The sequence below is a fragment of the Schistocerca cancellata genome, chromosome 7 (assembly GCF_023864275.1).
Source record: "Schistocerca cancellata isolate TAMUIC-IGC-003103 chromosome 7, iqSchCanc2.1, whole genome shotgun sequence".
NCBI classification, from domain to species: domain Eukaryota; kingdom Metazoa; phylum Arthropoda; class Insecta; order Orthoptera; family Acrididae; genus Schistocerca; species Schistocerca cancellata.
In genome coordinates, this window is record NC_064632.1 from 466,438,237 (window position 1) to 466,456,943 (window position 18,707).

The window sequence follows — 18,707 nt, forward strand, 5'->3', positions numbered from 1 at the left end:
TCTGTTGACTCAGGGATCGAGACGTGGCTGCACGATCCGTTACAGCCATTGGGATAATATGCCTGTCATCTCGTCTGCCAGTGATACGAGGCCGTTGGGAACTAGCACGGCGTTCCGTATTACCCTCCTGAACCCACCGATTCCATATTCTGCTAACAGTCATTGGATCTCGACCAACGTGAGCACCAATGTCGCGATACAATAAACCGAAATCGTGATAGGCTACAATCCGACCTTTAGCAAAGTCGGAAACGCGATGGTACGCGTTTCTCCTCCTTACACGAGGCATCGCAACATTTCACCAGGCAACGCCGGTCAACTGCTGTTTGTGTATGAGAAATTGGTTGGAAACTTTCCTCATGTCAGCACGTTGTAGGTGTTGCCATCGGCGCCAACCTTGTGTGAATGCTCTGAAAAGCTAATCATTTGCGTATCACAGCATCTTCTTCCTGTCGGTTAAATTTCGCGTCTATAGCACGTCATCTTCGAGGTGTAGCAATTTTAATGGCCAGTAGTGTATATTCCTGAGCTACCTTGAGTCCCATACTGCTTTCGTCAGCTACCTGAATCTTTGTTGGACCCACTGCTCGCGCTCAGCATAGCTTAGGAATTGGGAATTTCGATGATAGCTATGTTGGCAATGCCTTACAAGAAGAAATCAATGATTCCAGTTCAAAAGGGGAAGCTGATAATTCTGATATTGGTCCAGATTTCTGTGTGGCTGAACGCTCAGGTAAGCAATAAATAAAAGGAAATAAAGTAGTGAAGCGTTCGAATCGCCTAAAAGAACATTTGTAAAACGACTCAGGTAGTAAAACGTACCATAAAAAACCGCACCCAACGCGTGTGTGCAGAGTGTGTTCCAATGTCAATAAGAAGCAGAATGGAAAAACGTACCGAAAAGAAACATCCTGGTGGTGCCCAAATTGTGATGCAGCTGTCTACATGCTTGACTGTTTCAAACTGTATCCCACACAGACAAATTATGTGTAAGAACGGTGTGCGCAAGTTTTCCTTCAGAATAAAAACGTGATTCAGTGTAACGGATGGCATGTCTGCTAATTTTAATGTTTCATAGAAGAGCTTTAAGATGGCATAAACTGTGTTTCATCGTTTCTAATGAAACATCATACATATTTATCGCATTTGCAGATACAGGGCTATGATTTTGGGAAAATGTGTTAAGAACTGTAGTCCAGCTGCTCGCTCGAGCGCGACTTAGGCCACTCTCGAATGTGTTACATATCTAGACTTCAAAAACAAAAGTGATGGTATTTAGAAGATGTGAACCAGCTAGAGCCAAAATAGTCATCATCAACGAAGCAATACCTACAACAACTTAACCAATTCCTTTACCGTGAATATATGTATGTCGAGAATGTTGTACGTACTTATAGATAATTTCTGTCTATGCTCATATAATCATGACTGTAGTGACGAAAATATACTTCTCCAGATATCTCCAATGCAGACGACGATGTCTACTCGTAGTTACAATGTAGGGTAAAGAGCGGGAGTAAATCGAATCGTGTCAAGAGCTGATCTCATTCGCAGCTTCCGTTTTCTGTAACGAAGAAAAGGAAGTAGTCTAACAATAGTATAACAAGCAGAGGACTAATTGTCGACATAGATACAACCAACAAGAAACTGGTAAGGGCAACAGACAAAGAGCGAATACTTCTGGGTACTGAAGGTTCGCGACATATACAGGGTGTCACAAAAAGGTACGGCCAAACTTTCAGGAAACATTCCTCATACTCAAATAAAGAAAAGATGTTATGTGGACATGTGCCCGGAAACGCTTAATTTCCATGTTAGAGCTCATTTTAGTTTTGTCAGTATGTACTGTACTTCGTCGATTCACCGCCAGTTGGCCGAATTGAAGGAAGGTAATGTTGACTTCGGTGCTTGTGTTGACATGCGACTCAATGCTCTACAGTACTAGCATCAAGCACATCAGTACGTAGCATCAACAGGTTAGTGTTCATCACGAACGTGGTTTTGCAGTCAGTGCAATGTTTGCAAATGCGGAGTTGGCAGATGCTCATTTGATGCATGGATTAGCACGGGGCAATAGCCGTGGCGCGGTACGTTTGTATCGAGACAGATTTCCAGAACGAAGGTATCCCGACAGGAAGACGTTCGAAGCAATTGATCGGCGTCTTAGGGAGCACGGAACATTCCAGCCTATGACTCGCGACTGGGGAAGACCTAGAACGACGAGGACACCTGCAATGGACGAGGCAATTCTTCGTGCAGTTGACGATAACTCTAATGTCAGCGTCAGAGAAGTTGCTGCTGTACAAGGTAACGTTGACCACGCCACTGTATGGAGAGTGCTACGGGAGAACCAGTTGTTTCCGTACCACGTACAGCGTGTGCAGGCACTATCAGCAGCTGATTGGCCTCCACGGGTACACTTCTGCGAATGGTTCATCCAACAATGTGTCAATTCTCATTTCAGTGCAAATGTTCTCTTTACGGATGAGGCTTCATTCCATCGTGATCAAATTGTAAATTTTCACAATCAACATGTGTGGGCTGACGAGAATCCGCACGCAATTGTGCAATCACGTCATCAACACAGATTTTCTGTGAACGTTTGGGCAGGCATTGTTGGTGATGTCTTGATTGGGCCCCATGTTCTTCCACCTACGCTCAATGGAGCACGTTATCATGATTTCATACGGGATACTCAACCTGTGCTGCTAGAATATGTGCCTTTACAAGTACGACACAACATGTGGTTCATGCACGATGGAGCTCCTGCACATTTCAGTCAAAGTGTTCGTACGCTTCTCAACAACAGATTCGGTGACCGATGGATTGGTAGAGGCGGACCAATTCCATGGCCTCCACGCTCTCCTGACCTCAACCCTCTTGACTTTCATTTATGGGGCCATTTGAAAGCTCTTGTCTACGCAACCCCGGTACCAAATGTAGAGACTCTTCGTGCTCGTATTGTGGACGGCTGTGATACAATACGCCATTCTTCAGGGCTGCATCATCGCATCAGGGATTCCATGCGACGGAGGGTGGATGCATGTATCCTCGCTAACGGAGGACATTTTGAACATTTCCTGTAACAAAGTGTTTGAAGTCACGCTGGTACATTCTGTTGCAGTGTGTTTCCATTCCATGATTAATGTGATTTGAAGAGAAGTAATAAAATGAGCTCTAACATGGAAAGTAAGCGTTTCCGAACACATGTCCACATAACATATTTTCTTTCTTTGTGTGTGAGGAATGTTTCCTGAAAGTTTGGCCGTACCTTTTTGTAACACCCTATATAGACTGGCTGGATAAAGTGAAAATTGCGATACCAGCAATCGGCTTTGACCAACGGGAGTGAACATGTGTGAGACGATGTATATTTTTACTCCATGACGGAAAAAATATTTCGAATTACTGCAAGTTAATAAGAGAAATGTTTATCAGAAAGAAAACGGACCTAGTATTAAAAAAGGGGTAATTTCCAAGAATGATTGCCTATCGAAGTCGCGGGGTCCAAACGAACAATATCGAAGGTGTGGTCCTAAATCGATAACGCGACTCTGGTGGCGGGCGTGATGAGTATGTTCACGGTGGTCACTACAGCAATGACAAAAGAACACCGTTACAAAAATACTTATAATTGTAAAGGAGATGACTTACCTTACTCGTCGTCGGTGTTGTCCTCGTGTGAAAGGCCTTGTGATGTATACACTACGGGAATAATTCGCTTTTTGACATTAATTCGCGGAGGTATGTAACTTAGAGCAACTAACGGAACGACGTGAAACATATAAAAATACGATCACAAATAATTGATCATAACGCCCGCCACCCGAATCGCATGATAGATTTACAATCGCTCGTTTAATATGTATCGTTTGGACCCCGCGATTTCGATAGGCAATCATTCTTGGAGATTACCAAAAAAGGAGCTCTGTAGGTAGGAACTACGACACACAACACAAAAAATAAAACGTACGCTGTCTTGCGAAACAAGTGATGGTTGGTTGTTTGGTTTGGAGAGAGAGGGATCAAAGTACAGGATCATAAATCCCTTTATCCACATACTAACAGGTTGCAGATTAAAACCATTCCCAAAAAAAGTGTCTGGGAGACTAAAAAGGCGGAAAACTAAGTGGGAACCACAATGAAAGAGAAAGCGAAAGAAGCAAGACAAAAGGGGAAAAGGTGCACTAAAGGAACCTTTTTTTTTAAACAACTTGCACTGCCAGGAAGGAAACTGCGATGCACATCAACTAAATATTACCCAGGTTCCCCGCTGTAAAGTACCGAGTGTTTCAAAATGAATATGCAGGTTTTAAGGGTTTGTTGCATTTACTACATTCAATTTACAATTATAAATAATACATTAAATGAAAAAGCAAAGGGAAGGGCGTGGAGCCACCAAGAGTGACTCAAGTATGTGTTGAACAAGTGACAGGCTTTCACGCGTCCCCAAGAAATCAGTTCGGAACGCTAGCCGTGAGTTAGCAGTCCCATTGACGTCTGTGTGGAGACTTTTAATGGGACCCTTACAACTACGTCCTTAACGTTTGGAGTTGTAACAAGCTCTAGAGCCAGCAGACTACGGTTTACATGCCAACACTTCCAACGAAATTTTGTTGCATGATGAAGATTTTCTAAATGTTCATGTGTGACCAAACTGCTGAGGTCACCGGTCCCTAGACGTACACATTACTTTAACTTATGCTAAGAACAACACACATACCCATGCCTGGGGGAGAACTCGAACCTCCGGCGGGAGTAGCTGCGCAATCCGTGACATGGCGTCTCAAACCACGCGAAGATTTTCTGAATCACGTCGTCTGTAGCGATGAATCAACATTTCACCTGATTTGAAAAGTGAATACACTTAATGTGCACAACTGGTGGTCAGCAAATCCCCAAGAGATGGTACATCGGCAACCAGCCTCCCCAAACTGAATGTTTTTTTTATGCCATGTCCCGGCGACAAGTTCATGGGCCCTTATTTTCGGTGTAATTGATGTTTCGGCACTTATCGAATTTAAGGGGACACCCAAGAAATATTTGATTTTTTACCGATTATCGTCAATTTGACTATGCTGATCACGAATATGACATATTTTTTATCAGTTTTCAAACAGTAAAACAACATATTGTCATTTAATCAAAATGTAACAATACAACAACCTAACAACGTGACTGAAACAATAAAACAATATATTATCTTGTAATCGAAGTATAACAATGCGTAAAGATCATTCAAGTTAAATTGCAGCAAGCTAAATCGCAGCATTCGGATAAACGCACCTGATGTGATCAATCAAACTGTGAAATGGGTTTGATCCAAAGCGTTGCCGTCATAGAAACTCGGCCAAATAGTTGGACAGCATATTGCGATGAGTACCAAACATGCGCTTGTTTTTCTGTTTTGCTTTCTGCCATACGCTTTCAACATGATTAGTAGTTGCGCGAGTAATTGGATCAACGAAATGCATGGAATGATTATCACTCAAATGCTGATAACCTAGATTATGGGCTGTGTTATACGCTCCCCACAAATTGGAAACAATAGTGGTCCCAGGCAGCACATATTGTTGTAGAATCGGCAGCAAAGTTGCAGCATCTATTCGAACTATAGGAACGAAGAAGCTTTCTCTGGTCTTAGTGTCGTCTCCGCCGAATACCCACAGTTACTTAACCTTGTGACCTCGATTGTATTTTCGACGGACAAAACAGCTTTCGTCGATCTCAACTATACGCCCTTCGCCGCCTAAAAAGAATCGGCTCTTGCACGAAATACTCGTGGCAAATGTCTCTGCAGAACTGTTTCCAATCCACAGCCGTATTAGCCAAGATTTGCAGTTCACGCATCAAAAATTCCTGTTTATCGAGTTCGAAGCTCCAAAAGTAAGCCATTTTGTAATGCATTCGATACACAGATGACTACCCGTAAAAAAAGAATCTTTGCGAATTGAAATCTTCTTCCTGCAAATGTGTCTTACAGAGCAGCGCCAAATACGACCGTCGGCAGATTGCTTGCGTTCTAAGAACATTTTATTCGCACCGCCAAGGCATTGTCCGTCTTCACAGAATCTCTCACGTTTCAGCAGACCATGACCGAAAGCCCATTCAATAGCTGAATCACTATCACGGCAAACGTCGAACAAATTTACCATACGAAATTCGGTCAAATCACGAAAATTCTAGTCATTACAAGTTAGTAGAACAAACGCACAGAACTATGCTGTTATTTGACTTTAGTGTAAACTGAATGAGGCGATTTTATCCGAGTGCTTTGATGTGCTACGATTTAGCTTCAATGATGTTTGCAAATAACATATTCGTGGTCCGGCCAAAAAATGAGAAAAAAAACTTTACATTAAAAAATTTTTCTCTCTCGATATATTAAAAAGTTTTTATCGGGGATGAAAATAAATAACATCTTCGAGATCAACATAGTCTAACTGATCAAAAAGTGAGAAAAAATATATTCGAAAATGTTGTCCCCCTAAACTCGATAAGTGCCGATGTTTCTTACCATGATACCTCTTTCCTCAATTGGAAGAAGCTGAACCATCGAACTTAATTTGGCTGCAAGATGGTGCGCCACCTCAATGGCATAATTCAGTGCGCGATTGGTTGAACGACGTTGTGCACGACCGCTGGATTGGCCGCAAGGGGCCGCATGACATGGAATTGTTCTCCATGACCTCCTCGTTCACAAACGATCTGAGGTCATGCAATTTTTACACTTGGGTATTTGTAAAGGATCACTTGTATGTGCCTCCGCTACCAGCTGATCTATCCGACTTTTTGCACTGTTGCAACCGTTACTCCAGATACACTGGTCAACGTTTGGGAAGAAATTGCCTGTGTGACGAATGGTGCTCACATTGAACGATTGTAAGAAAAATTATTTTCGGTTGCTCCTTCATTTCATGCATTATAATGGTATACTGAATGTAATAAATGTTACGAAGCCGACCCGAATACACATTCTGAAAATACCCCGTAGTCTGCACAAGTACACTCCGGTACATGCGCACTAGTCCTTAAAAACATGGTTGCAACGAGCAAGGATGTTTACAAAACTTGCATGCAGAGAAAGTTGCGGGCTCACCTTGCCAGGTCCCGTGAACCACGTCTCGAGTGGACCCGGTGCGAAGCCCTGGTACTCGAGCTCATTGAGCAACCGCTGTGTGGCGGGGGACCGCTGCTCGCCCGTCCGTCCGTACGCCAGGTCGCGGTATTCGTGCAACCAGCGCAGTGTCATCTTTGCTTCTTTGAGCACGCGCTCGCAGCCTAGCCGCTGTGTTTGCGCGTCGTAGGCGCCGCTCCATCGGAACTGCTGATTATACATAGCTAGATTATCACTAAGTAAATGCCGAAAGAGAGGAGCAGCCACGTCATACGGCGATAATTTTGAAAACAGGCGGCGAGCACATGTGCGCGCGGTAACCGCTTTAAACAATTTACATCAGAGACGCTCTTTGCACCAGAGAGGGTAGAAGGCCTGTTCTGTCAACCAAAGATACTCATACTAGCAGAGTTCACTAGAGCTATATTCGTGTCTCGGCCACAGAGTAGAAAAATCAATGGAGTGAGCATTTAGCTGCGGAGAACAGAATTTTTGTCGCTAATATACGTTTGATTTCAAAATAACGTAAGTATACTGTGGCGTAAGGTTTCTCCGTAACGGCGCTACAGATTTTGAATGTCACTACAGCGCTAATACAGAGCTCATTCAGAAGTACCGTGGACTTTGTACACAAGCCTGACAGATAGCCATAGGAAATTAAAAGAATTTCTGAATGGCAACTCCTTCAACTCATTAGATGAATTTTTGGATATAGTAAGTGGGTAATTTCCCCCCCCCGAAAAAAAATTAAAAATATTAAGTGTTATGTAATATTTTGTGTAATGTAATATCTTGTATAGACATCATTACAAAGTGTCGTAGTCATGGTCTATGGAACAAGTACTAATCTAATCTAATCAAGTTTCAGAGCCATCTTAATAATTTGCATTCGATATTAGTGATGAACTTGGTTTGCAGCTTTGAAGAGATGAAAGCAAGGCCTTTATAATAACTTGTACTACGACGGCATTATGAAACTGCTTTCTAGTACGTCAGAGTGAAAGTGCTCTCGAGAACATTGGATTTGTATCTATGACACACCGAAATTTAGCAATCAGACAATATTTTTAGGTACTATATTATCCCGTTATTACTTTCTGGTGTCATATGTTTAGTTTTCGTTCGCCCTTATGAAAAGGAAAATATGTTAATCGCTTGTAATGATTTTAGATGTAATTTTATGTACTCGTACTAGACATTCCTATTGCGACTGCTTTAAAATAAACAATGTTTTGGAGATATGTATAATTTGGAGGTAAAGATTGAGTCTGACATATGTAAGTCTTACCTACAGACGAAAATTCCCCGAAATGTGAATTCACTCACAACCACACTATGTATTTTATCTAGTACTTGCCTCCTAAAATTAAGTCCATATAGTTACATAAATTAGTTCTACAATAGTAATTCTTTACTACACTCTTCCTAAATATTAATCAACAGATCAAGCGTCTCTTACTAGTATAACTATAATTAGACCATCACAGTACTCATACATGAAAAGTATCTTTTCCATCTTTGACGAATTTCGATTTGCATCCGTAGCAGCGTCAATTGCTTGTTATTGCTATTACTAATAAATATGTGAAAACAGTTCACATTCTAGCAATATTAAAGCTTCGCTCATCGCGCGAAAGATGAACAACAGCGCCACTCCAGCCTCACGTGACTATTTGGAATTGCTTTCAGATATCAGTTGGAAAGCCACGACTTTACAGAATTACGACTTTAGAGACGATGTCGAACTTCAGCTTCCTGAGCGTGCCGCTGAGAAGAAGAAGAAGCGAAGTGCGCGCAATAAATATCCCATTAACTACACAGATAAATGCGTTATTATGAAGCATGCAGTTTGTGGGATATTATGAGCATTACGAAGAAACATAAACTTTTTGAAAGTTTCATAGATTTTTTTCTTTTTTTTCAGAACTGGACATCATTTCATGCAAGGAAATTCTGAGAAAAATAGAAGTTACTCGTACTTCGTTTCTTGATTAACTACAACATTCGCAAAACAAAGTATCGTAAAAATTGACATTGCTTACTCATACATGCCGCTACTGACGATTAAAATAAAAATGTACCTACTCTTTAAGTGCAAACTGATATTAAAAGGCGCAAGGGCATCTGTTATCTAAAGCGAAACACACGTTCGTGTCTTTGGTAACTGAAGAAATATATTCCCTAAGCGCATTTGCGTTGTCACTGACAGAGAGAGACGTACTGCAACTGCAATAACGTACATCTCTCAGAAGATCATCAAATATGTGCGAGGGTTACCCCAAAAGAAATGCACACTTTTTTTTTAATCCATCTTTTATTCTACACGTTTGAAAGTTTTACAGTGTGTAGATACATTATGAACAATATTTTCATTTCTCCACATAATTTCCATCCCTCTCAACTGCCTTACGCCATCTTGGAACCAGTGCCTGTATACCAGCACGGTAAAATTCTGGACCAACCTGCTGGAGCCACTGTTTGGCAGCGTGCACAAGGGAGTCATCATCTTCAAACCTTGTTCCACGAAGAGAGTCTTTCAGTTTCCCAAAGAGATGACAGTCACATGGAGCCACGTCATGACTGCAAGGCGGGTGTTTCAGTGTTGTCCATCCGAGTTTTGTGATCGCTTCCATGGTTTTATGACTGACATGTGGCCGTGCATTGTCGTCCAACAGCAAAACATCCTGCTTTTGCCGATGTGGTCGAACACGACTCAGTCGAGCTTGAAGTTTCTTCAGTGTCGTCACAAATGCATCAGAATTTATGGTGGTTCCACTTGGCATGATGTCCACAAACTAGAGTCCTTCGGAATCGAAAAACACTGTAGCCATAACTTTTCCAGCAGAAGGTGTGATTTTGAATCTTTTTTATCTTGGGTGAATTTGCGTGATGCCACTCCATTGATTGCCCCTTCGTCCCTGGTGAAAAATGATGGAGCCATGTATCATCACCTGTCACAATTCTTCCAAGAAATTCATCTCCACCATACTCGTAGTGTTCCAAAAGTTCGCTGCATACCGTTTTTCTTGTTTCTTTGTGAGCCACTGTCAACATCCTGGGAACCCACCTGGCACAAACCTTTTTTAACGCCAACTCTTTCAGTATTCTGCAAACACTTCCTTCCCCTATCCCAACGTAGCGTGACAATTCGTTCACTGTGATGCGTCTGTCTGCAGTCACCAATTGGTGAACTCTCTGCACATTGTCTGGAGTGTGTGCAGTACGAGGGCTGCCGCTGCGAGGACAGTCCTCAATATTGCCGTGCCCGCTTTCATCACGTAACCTGCTTGCCCACCGACTAACTGTACTGTGATCGACAGCTGCAGCTCCATACACCTTTTTCAACCTCTTGTGGATGTTTCCCACTGTATCGTTTTCACAGCACAGGAATTCTATGACAGCAAGTTGCTTCCGACGAACGTCAAGTGTGGCAGCCATCTTGAAGATAGGCTGTGACGGCGCCACTAACGGGAACAGGTAGAACTAAGTTTGAAAACAAGTGGGAAGGATGTATGTACACACTGTAAAACTTTCACACATGCAGAAGGAAAACTGTATTTTTACAAAAAGAGTGTGCATTTCTTTTGGAGTTATCAGGAAGATAATCTGCATTTTGAGTACTACATGTGGCCTATCATTAATATAGCGAGACGAGTACAGTGTGATGATTATTTCGGGACTATGCAGGGTGAACCAGAAGTCCACCGACAAATTTCAGAGCTTTTCAGGGATATGTTCGGAGCATTTTAATATAAGGGACACACGGTCTCTGGCGGCTCATTACAGTTACTGCATTCCGTTTGGTTTCTTGCTCCAGTTAGTTATCCATCTGTTGTGCACTGAAAATAGTGCAGAACAGTGCAAATATCGATGGTATGTGGTGCGTGTCTTGTTTATATTTGGTCACGGGAAGTGCTGTTGACAACAGTAATGTCCTAGTTAATCATTGCCTTCAAGTTTGCATTCAGTACTGCTCTGTTCCGTCCAGCAGTGTTAATTCTACATTAACAGTGATACACAGCGGTATTGCCAACGGCCTTGCCGCAGTGGTAACACCGGTTCCCGTCAGATCACCGAAGTTAAGCGCTGTCGGGCTGGGCTAGCACTCGGATGGGTCACCGTCCGGTCTGCCGAGCGCTGTTGGCAAGCGGGGTGCACTCAGCCCTTGTGAGGCAAACTGAGGAGCTGCTTGATTGAAAAGTAGCGGCTCCGGTCACGAAAATTAACACTGGCCGGGAGAGCGGTGTGATGACCACATGCCCCTCCACATCTGCATAGCGTGACGGCTGTAGGCTGAGGATGACACGGCGGCCGGTCGGTCCCGTTAGGGTCTTCCGAGACCTGTTCGGATGTCGTGTGAGTACATAGCATTATTATGGATAGGTTTGATGATGAAGAGTTGTTCGATACGCACCTCGTGTATGACTTCACCGAATGCAATGGACGAGCGGCACCACGAGGCTATGCTGAGAGGTGCCAGCACCGACGTCACTCGCATCACAGGACAGCGTTTCGTCTGAGGGTTATTGTATTACTCTGTGTTGTGTGTTGTTCTTTTTGGTTATTGCATATTACATTCATCTTCACTGATGTGCCAGTATTTTCACAGAAACGAGGATGGCCATGGTAATAAACCGAATAAATTGTAACTGCAGTATTACTCTGTAACGAGCCGCTGAAGGCAGTGTGTCCCTAATACCAAAATACTCAGTAAGCATGCCTGCCCGCGCCCGGGTTCCCGGGTTCGATTCCCGGCGGGGTCAGGGATTTTCTCTGCCTCGTGATGACTGGGTGTTGTGTGATGTCCTTAGGTTAGTTAGGTTTAAGTAGTTCTAAGTTCTAGGGGACTGATGACCATAGATGTTAAGTCCCATAGTGCTCAGAGCCATTTGAAGCATGCCTGAATAACATCCGAAAATTAGAATTATATTAATACCTTCAGCTGCTGACGGGTGTTGATATAATCAACGGGGACAGGTGAAAATGTGTTCCCCGACCGGGACTCTATCCCTGGATCTCCTGCTTACATGGAAGACGCTCTATCTATCTAAGCTACCGAGGGCACAGAGGACAGCGCGACTGCAGTGACTACCTCGCGCACGCCTTCCGCGAGACCCGCATTCTCACCTTGTTTGTCCACACACCACATTCGTAGTGTCCCACCCCAACACACTCATTACTCGTGGAAGACATTCTTACTAAGTCCCGTAAGAGTTGGGGGAATATGTATGCATCCGCACAGAAGAAGGAGGTCATGGCCGGTATTGCCAGAACTATACAATTATATGGATATGGTGGCTGTTCTTTCGGACATGTCCACCATATCCATATGAGTATATAGTTCTGGCAATACCGGCCATGACCTCCTTCTTCTGTGCGGATGCACAAATATTCCCCCAACTCTTACGGGACTTAGTAAGAATGTCTTCCACGAGTAATGAGTGTGTTGGGGTGGGACACTACGAATGTGGTGTGTGGACAAACAAGGTGAGAATGCGGGTCTCGCGGAAGGCGTGTGCGAGGTAGTCACTGCAGTCGCGCTGTCCTCTGTGCACTCTATGGCTCAGATGGATACAGCGTCTGCCATGTAAGCAGGAATCCAGGGTTCGAGTCCCGGTCGGGGTACACATTTTCACCTGTCCCCGTTGATTATATCAACGCCCGTCAGCAGCTGAAGGTATTAATATAATTCTAATTTCGTTCTAGTTGGCCGAATGTCGTCAATGGCTTTCTACCCGTAAACCTTTAGTCGTGCAGAAAAAATGAATAGCACGTTTTTATAGGAAATTATGCGTTTAAAATTTTGTACTAGGATACACTTTCGCTGGAGTTGTTTTCGTTGTTTTCGAGTTATTCAAGGAAAACGTACAACAGTACTTCAAACCCACCTCCTCTCCCACGCTCAGTCCCCACCAGTCAAAATTTCTAGTTAAATTTTTTATAATTTTTTTTGCTTTAAAACATTTTCACAGATTGGTACTAAATTTTCTGTATATGTAAAGTAAAGTGTACTGTACTGGAGATTAAATTTCTTTGCAGTGTATGTGAGTAATGTATGTGAAATACAATGTAAAGTGCTTGTTAATGTTAAATAATTTTGTGATGATCTTTCGTATTTAAAAATATTTGTGTGTATAAATTGTTCATGTTAATATAAATTTGACAATTCAAGAAATGGTCACACTTAGCAACAATAAGGAATAGGTGTTATGTAAAAGTCAGTGTACTTTTGTTTAAAACGAAAGTAGCTCTGGGGAGTGGTAGATCCGCTGCTGTTTTGTATCTATATAAATGATCTTTGGATAGGGTTGATAGCAATGTGCGGCTGTTTGCTGATGAAGCTGGGGTGTACGGAAAGGTGTCGTCGTTGAGAGACTGTAAGAGGATACAAGATGACTTGGACAAGAGTTGGGATTGGTGTAAAGAATGGCAGCTAACTCTAAATATAGATAAATGTAAATTAATGCAGATGAATAGGAAAAAGAATCCCGTAATGTTTGAATACTCCATTAGCAGTGTAGCGCTTGACACAGTCACATCGATTAAATATTTGGGCGTAACATTGCGGAGCGATATGAAGTGGGACAAGCATGTAATGGCAGTTGTGGTGAAGGCGGATAGTCGTCTTCGGTTCACTGGTAGAATTTTGGGAAGATGTGGTTCATCTGTAAAGGAGACCGCTTATAAAACACTAATACGACCTATTCTTGAGTACTGCTCGAGCGTTTGGGATCCCTATCAAGTCGGATTGAGGGAAGACATAGAAGCAGTTCAGAGGCGGGCTGCTAGATTTGTTATTGGTAGGTTTGAACATCACGCGAGTGTTACGGAAATGCTTCAGAAACTTAGGTGGGAGTCTCTAGAGGAAAGGAGGCGTTCTTTTCGTGAATCGCTACTGAGGAAATTTAGAGAACAGCATTTGAGGCTGACTGCAGTACAATTTTACTGCCGTCAACTTACATTTCGCGGAAAGACCACAAAGATAAGATAAGAGAGATTAGGACTCGTACAGAGGCATATAGGCAGTCATTTTTCCCTCGTTCTGTTTGGGAGTGGAACAGGGAGAGAAGATGCTAGTTGTGGTACGAGGTACCTTCCGCCACGCACCGTCTGGTGGATTGCGGAGTATGTATGTAGATGTAGATGAGTAGAAAAGGTGACAAGGGCGAATTGGCACGCTACCTAGAGCAAGTGCAGGAAGTAAGTCACAGTCCGTAGGCAGCAGTGATTGACGCGAACCTTTGTGGACCAGGAGAAGTTTTGCCTGTAAATTCGCACAATAGGCCTCGGATGGAGACTGCAAACGGCTTACGGCATAGCTGCGTGTTGTTGGGCTACGGCATGTAGAATTTAACGACGCCAAAAAGAGAAATTAAGCCCATACAGCAAGAGACTACAAGGCGCCATAATTGTTCGCCACACCCAAGCCTACAGCTACCAGAAAAGGCTTCTATAATAAATTTACTTTAGTACAACGTGAACCATTAATTTAAACTGTGTTTTAATAATCGTTCTTGAACTTTAAAGAAAGTGGTTCACCCTGTTATTTCATCCTGATCATACACCTGTCTAGGGTTCCTTCCTGGTGTTTAACGAATCCCAGTACCCTATTTTACAGACTTATGAAGTACCAAGTTAACATAAAGATGCGCCATTTAAATTGTTTTTGTGTTTTCTTAACAACTGCAAAGCGTTACAGTAAAAGTTTGCTTACGTAAAATTCAATCAGAGTGTAGCCAAGTTACTAGAATCTGGTAAATGACTATGCAGAGTTAGTTCAAAGAATAATAGCTTCTGAAAGTAAATTCCAGTAAGAAAGAGGTTTTCTTGAAGTGAAATGATTAGTATAAAGAGTTTGTGCTTACATATCTAAATATTTTTGTATTTAAGTTTGTTTATTATGGAAAATGATTTTCTATATGTCCCCCGCTGGCCAAATTTTTTTAGCTTCCCTGAAGTTATCTATTGGACTTTTTCTCTTTTTAAAACGTTACGTATAAGGGTGTAGCAGTGAAAAAGAAATTCCAGTGTCTGCACTAACATTGTTTACGTGGAGTAATATTTATTTGAAGAACCAAATTAAACAATAGGATTAAAGTAGGCAAAAACTCCTACTTCTGCTTTTGCAATACTTCACTGTTTCATTGCGTGGATAGGCTGTCGACCATGTTTTAAACCACTAAATGAACTTGGAACTGAGTTGTCCTAGCTTCAGAATAATATTATTCATACTGCGTTTCTATTTAACCTCTGGGTAAAAGTCTTAGGAAAATGATTGAATAGTCTGATATACTTATCCATTAGAAACATCACACGGTCAAATCCTGTAAAAGGGGTAACTCTATTGATTAGCTTTTCCTATTAACAGGGCTATTCTCCCATAGTGTACTTTATTTGGAAACTAAACTAAATTTTAGTAAGAGGGTAATACGTGGCTTTTACCGTAATGGGGCCATTTGTACTGTTGGGATATGGTATTCTGTTATTTAGGTAAAAGCATACTAAATTACAGTACACGAACTATTCCTGATACTCGACCTGTTTGCGTCTCTATTCAAATGGTTCAAATGGCTCTGAGCACTATGGACTTAACTTCTGAGGTCACTAGTCCCCTAGAACTTAGAACTACTTTAACCTAACTAACCTAAGGACATCACACACATCCATGCCCAAGGCAGGATTCGAACCTACGTCTGTAGCGATCGTGCGTTTCCAGACTGTAGCGCCTAGAACCACTCGGCCACACTGGCCGGCGCGTCTCTATTGATTGGGCTGTTACGCTATCAGCATAGTCGTCTACTTCGTTAACGTTATTAATTTAAACATGCCGGTGAGGATAATGAAAGGAAAACGACTTTTGCAAACGTTACGCTAAAACTAACTCCGTTGACAGTTCGATAGCCGGCCGTGGTGGCCAAGCGGTTAAAGGCGCTACAGTCTGGAACCGCGCGACCGCTACGGTCGCAGGTTCGAGTCCTGCCTCGGGCATGGATGTGTGTGATGTCCTTAGGTTAGTGAGGTTTAAGTAGTTCTAAGTTCTAGGGGACTGATGACCTCAGAAGTTAAGTCCCATAGTGCTCAGAGCCATTTGAACCATTTTGACAGTTCGATCCAAACTTAACCGTTACAAGCACAGCAGTTTCGTAGTAAGAACGCCTCGCAAATGCAACGATGACTTAGTTACTTTATACTGTTAAAATTTATAAAATTAAGTAAAATTTTCATAAACGTAAATTTTACAATTTTTAAGTGCTCGACCAAGCCGGCGGCGTAATAAGACAAGTCAATGCAAACCATAAACGGTCGAATGTAGGAAATATTTCGCTCATCGCAGATTATTGAGCAGTGGTAAGACGGAGTGCCTGAACGACATACTAGTAGTCTGACCGGTGGTGGCTAAGTGTGGGAGTAGGAGAGAGTAGTAGTGTGTCTGAAGGTACTTTTGTACGTTTCTCTTGAACAGCTCGAAAAGATATCCCAGTATAAAATTTAACCACATTAAATTTCCTACGGTAAGGTCCTGTTCGTTTCTTCTGTAGGACTAATAGTTCACGCATAGCGATCCACAGAAATTTACTGCTTACGCTGACAGTTTCATCCAAACTTAATCTTTATAAGGCCAGATATAACACTGAGGGTTGCATAAAGTGACATCGGTAGCGGCAACTGAAGCACTCCGTATAATGTTACAGAAGCTCATCAATTTCCTACCGTTAACACATAGTAGTGTGCCTACACAAATTTAATTTCAAGAGTTGGACGTAATTTACTATTACCGTTTGCGGGAGTAAAACCATAAGATGAAGTGCGAAATCCTTAGTTCATGGGAAAGAAGGAGTTATGATGATTATTTGGCGGTCATACAATTAAGTAAATCGAAATCCTACTAATCTTATAGTTATCTGTTTCACATACTCTTACATAAATGAAGTAAGGTCCTTGAAATGATCATAAGGCACTAATGGCCGGTAGACTCCTTCTGGGGTTGTTCAACCGCCTCGTATAAATCTTTTTATTTGACACCATTTTCGCGTCTATGTGGAAAAGATGAAATAATATGATTAGGACATGGCAATAACCCAGTTCCTGAGCAAAGAAAATCTCTCACCCAGCCGTGGATCGAACCCAGAGACCCGCAATCCAAAGATATCCAAGAGTTGTGGACATAAGAGCTGTAGGCAACCACAAGTAAATAATCATCAAGCATATGCAGACAGATGGTAATATTTTACTTAACCACTGCATGGCGGACAATGCAGATGACAGTAATTTGCAGGCATGCTGAAGTTCTATGCTCATAGTTCAGAGTTCTGCACCCAGGCATCATACAGATCACTGGCCTGAGTTCACTACAATCGCAATCGTGTCTCGACCACTGAAATAAATAGGATAGGTACACATTCCCATTTAGGATTTCATTCAGGTACCCCTTGCAAAGTCTCGCCGTTCCAAAATTACAGCTTTAAGGTTGATGTTGAACTGCAGCTGTCTGAGAGTGTCGGCAAAAAATCCTTTCGTACTTCGTTTCTTGCCTAGTTACAACATCCCTAAAATCGAGAGTCGTGTACAGTGGAGATGCCTCTTGGACAAAACTGTCGTTGGTTGCTCGGATATGCCAAAACTGATATCAGAAAGTGCAAGGACACGTACTTCTCAATATGAAGGGAAATACATTTTTACATAGTTGGTCTCTGAATACCTACCAGTATTTATGTTGCCACTAATTCACATTGAACTATGCAAAGCAAATGTAACAGTGTATCTCAGTCAACAGGGTCTTCCTGTCGAGTAGTCAGAAGATAATCTGTGCTGTTGGGTTCTATATGTGGCTTGTTAAAGCTTCAGAGAGACAAATATAGTGTAAGAGCTAGAAATTTCGGGAGTGATGTTACAAATGAATGTCACTACATTGCGGGATACATACAATAAATAAGCGTTTACATTTTTAATTTAATAAGTTAGTCATAATTTTCTGTTACCATTTGCAGAAAAATTGCAGATTCTAAAATCCATAGCTTATGTCCAGAAAGGAATTACTTCGATTATGTGGTATCTTCTAGTGAAGTGCTATATGACAAACTAGTAGTGATGTGATAGTTCCCTGCTTGAGACACTGTTATAGTGAATGACGTTAGCTTTATAACTACAATTAACTAAATAATCCTTTATAAAAATAAAGAGCGTTCGAAAATTTTTGATCACTACAACATAGGAGGAACAAAGTTAGAACAGGTGGACGGTTTCAAGTACTTAGGATGCATATTCTCACAGGATGGCAACATAGTGAAAGAACTGGAAGCGAGGTGTAACAAAGCTAATGCAGTGAGCGCTCAGCTACGATCTACTCTCTTCTGCAAGAAGGAAGTCAGTACCAAGACTAAGTTATCTGTGTACCGTTCAATCTTTCGACCAACTTTGTTGTATGGGAGCGAAAGCTGGGTGGATTCAGGTTACCTTATCAACAAGGTTGAGGTTACGGATATGAAAGCAGCTAGGATGATTGCAGGTACTAGCAGATGGGAACAATGGCAGGGGGGTGTCCACAATGAGGGAATCAAAGAAAAACTGGGAATGAACTCTATAGATGTAG

The 18,707-nt window shown here is 42.1% G+C and overlaps 1 protein-coding gene and 1 pseudogene across 1 annotated transcript in view; one reads left to right on the plus strand and one right to left on the minus strand.

The window, feature by feature from the left end:
* The window catches only part of LOC126092829 (protein ATP6V1FNB-like), a 101,536-nt gene extending 94,197 nt beyond the window's left edge, over window positions 1-7,339 (minus strand). The window contains exon 1 of the mRNA XM_049908558.1: window positions 7,100-7,339. Coding sequence (XP_049764515.1) covers window positions 7,100-7,339 — 240 coding nt within the window. The remainder of the gene's footprint in view (window positions 1-7,099) is intronic.
* Window positions 7,340-11,145: 3,806 nt separating this feature from the next.
* Window positions 11,146-11,263, plus strand: LOC126093018 (5S ribosomal RNA; annotated as a pseudogene).
* Window positions 11,264-18,707: the final 7,444 nt, after the last annotated feature.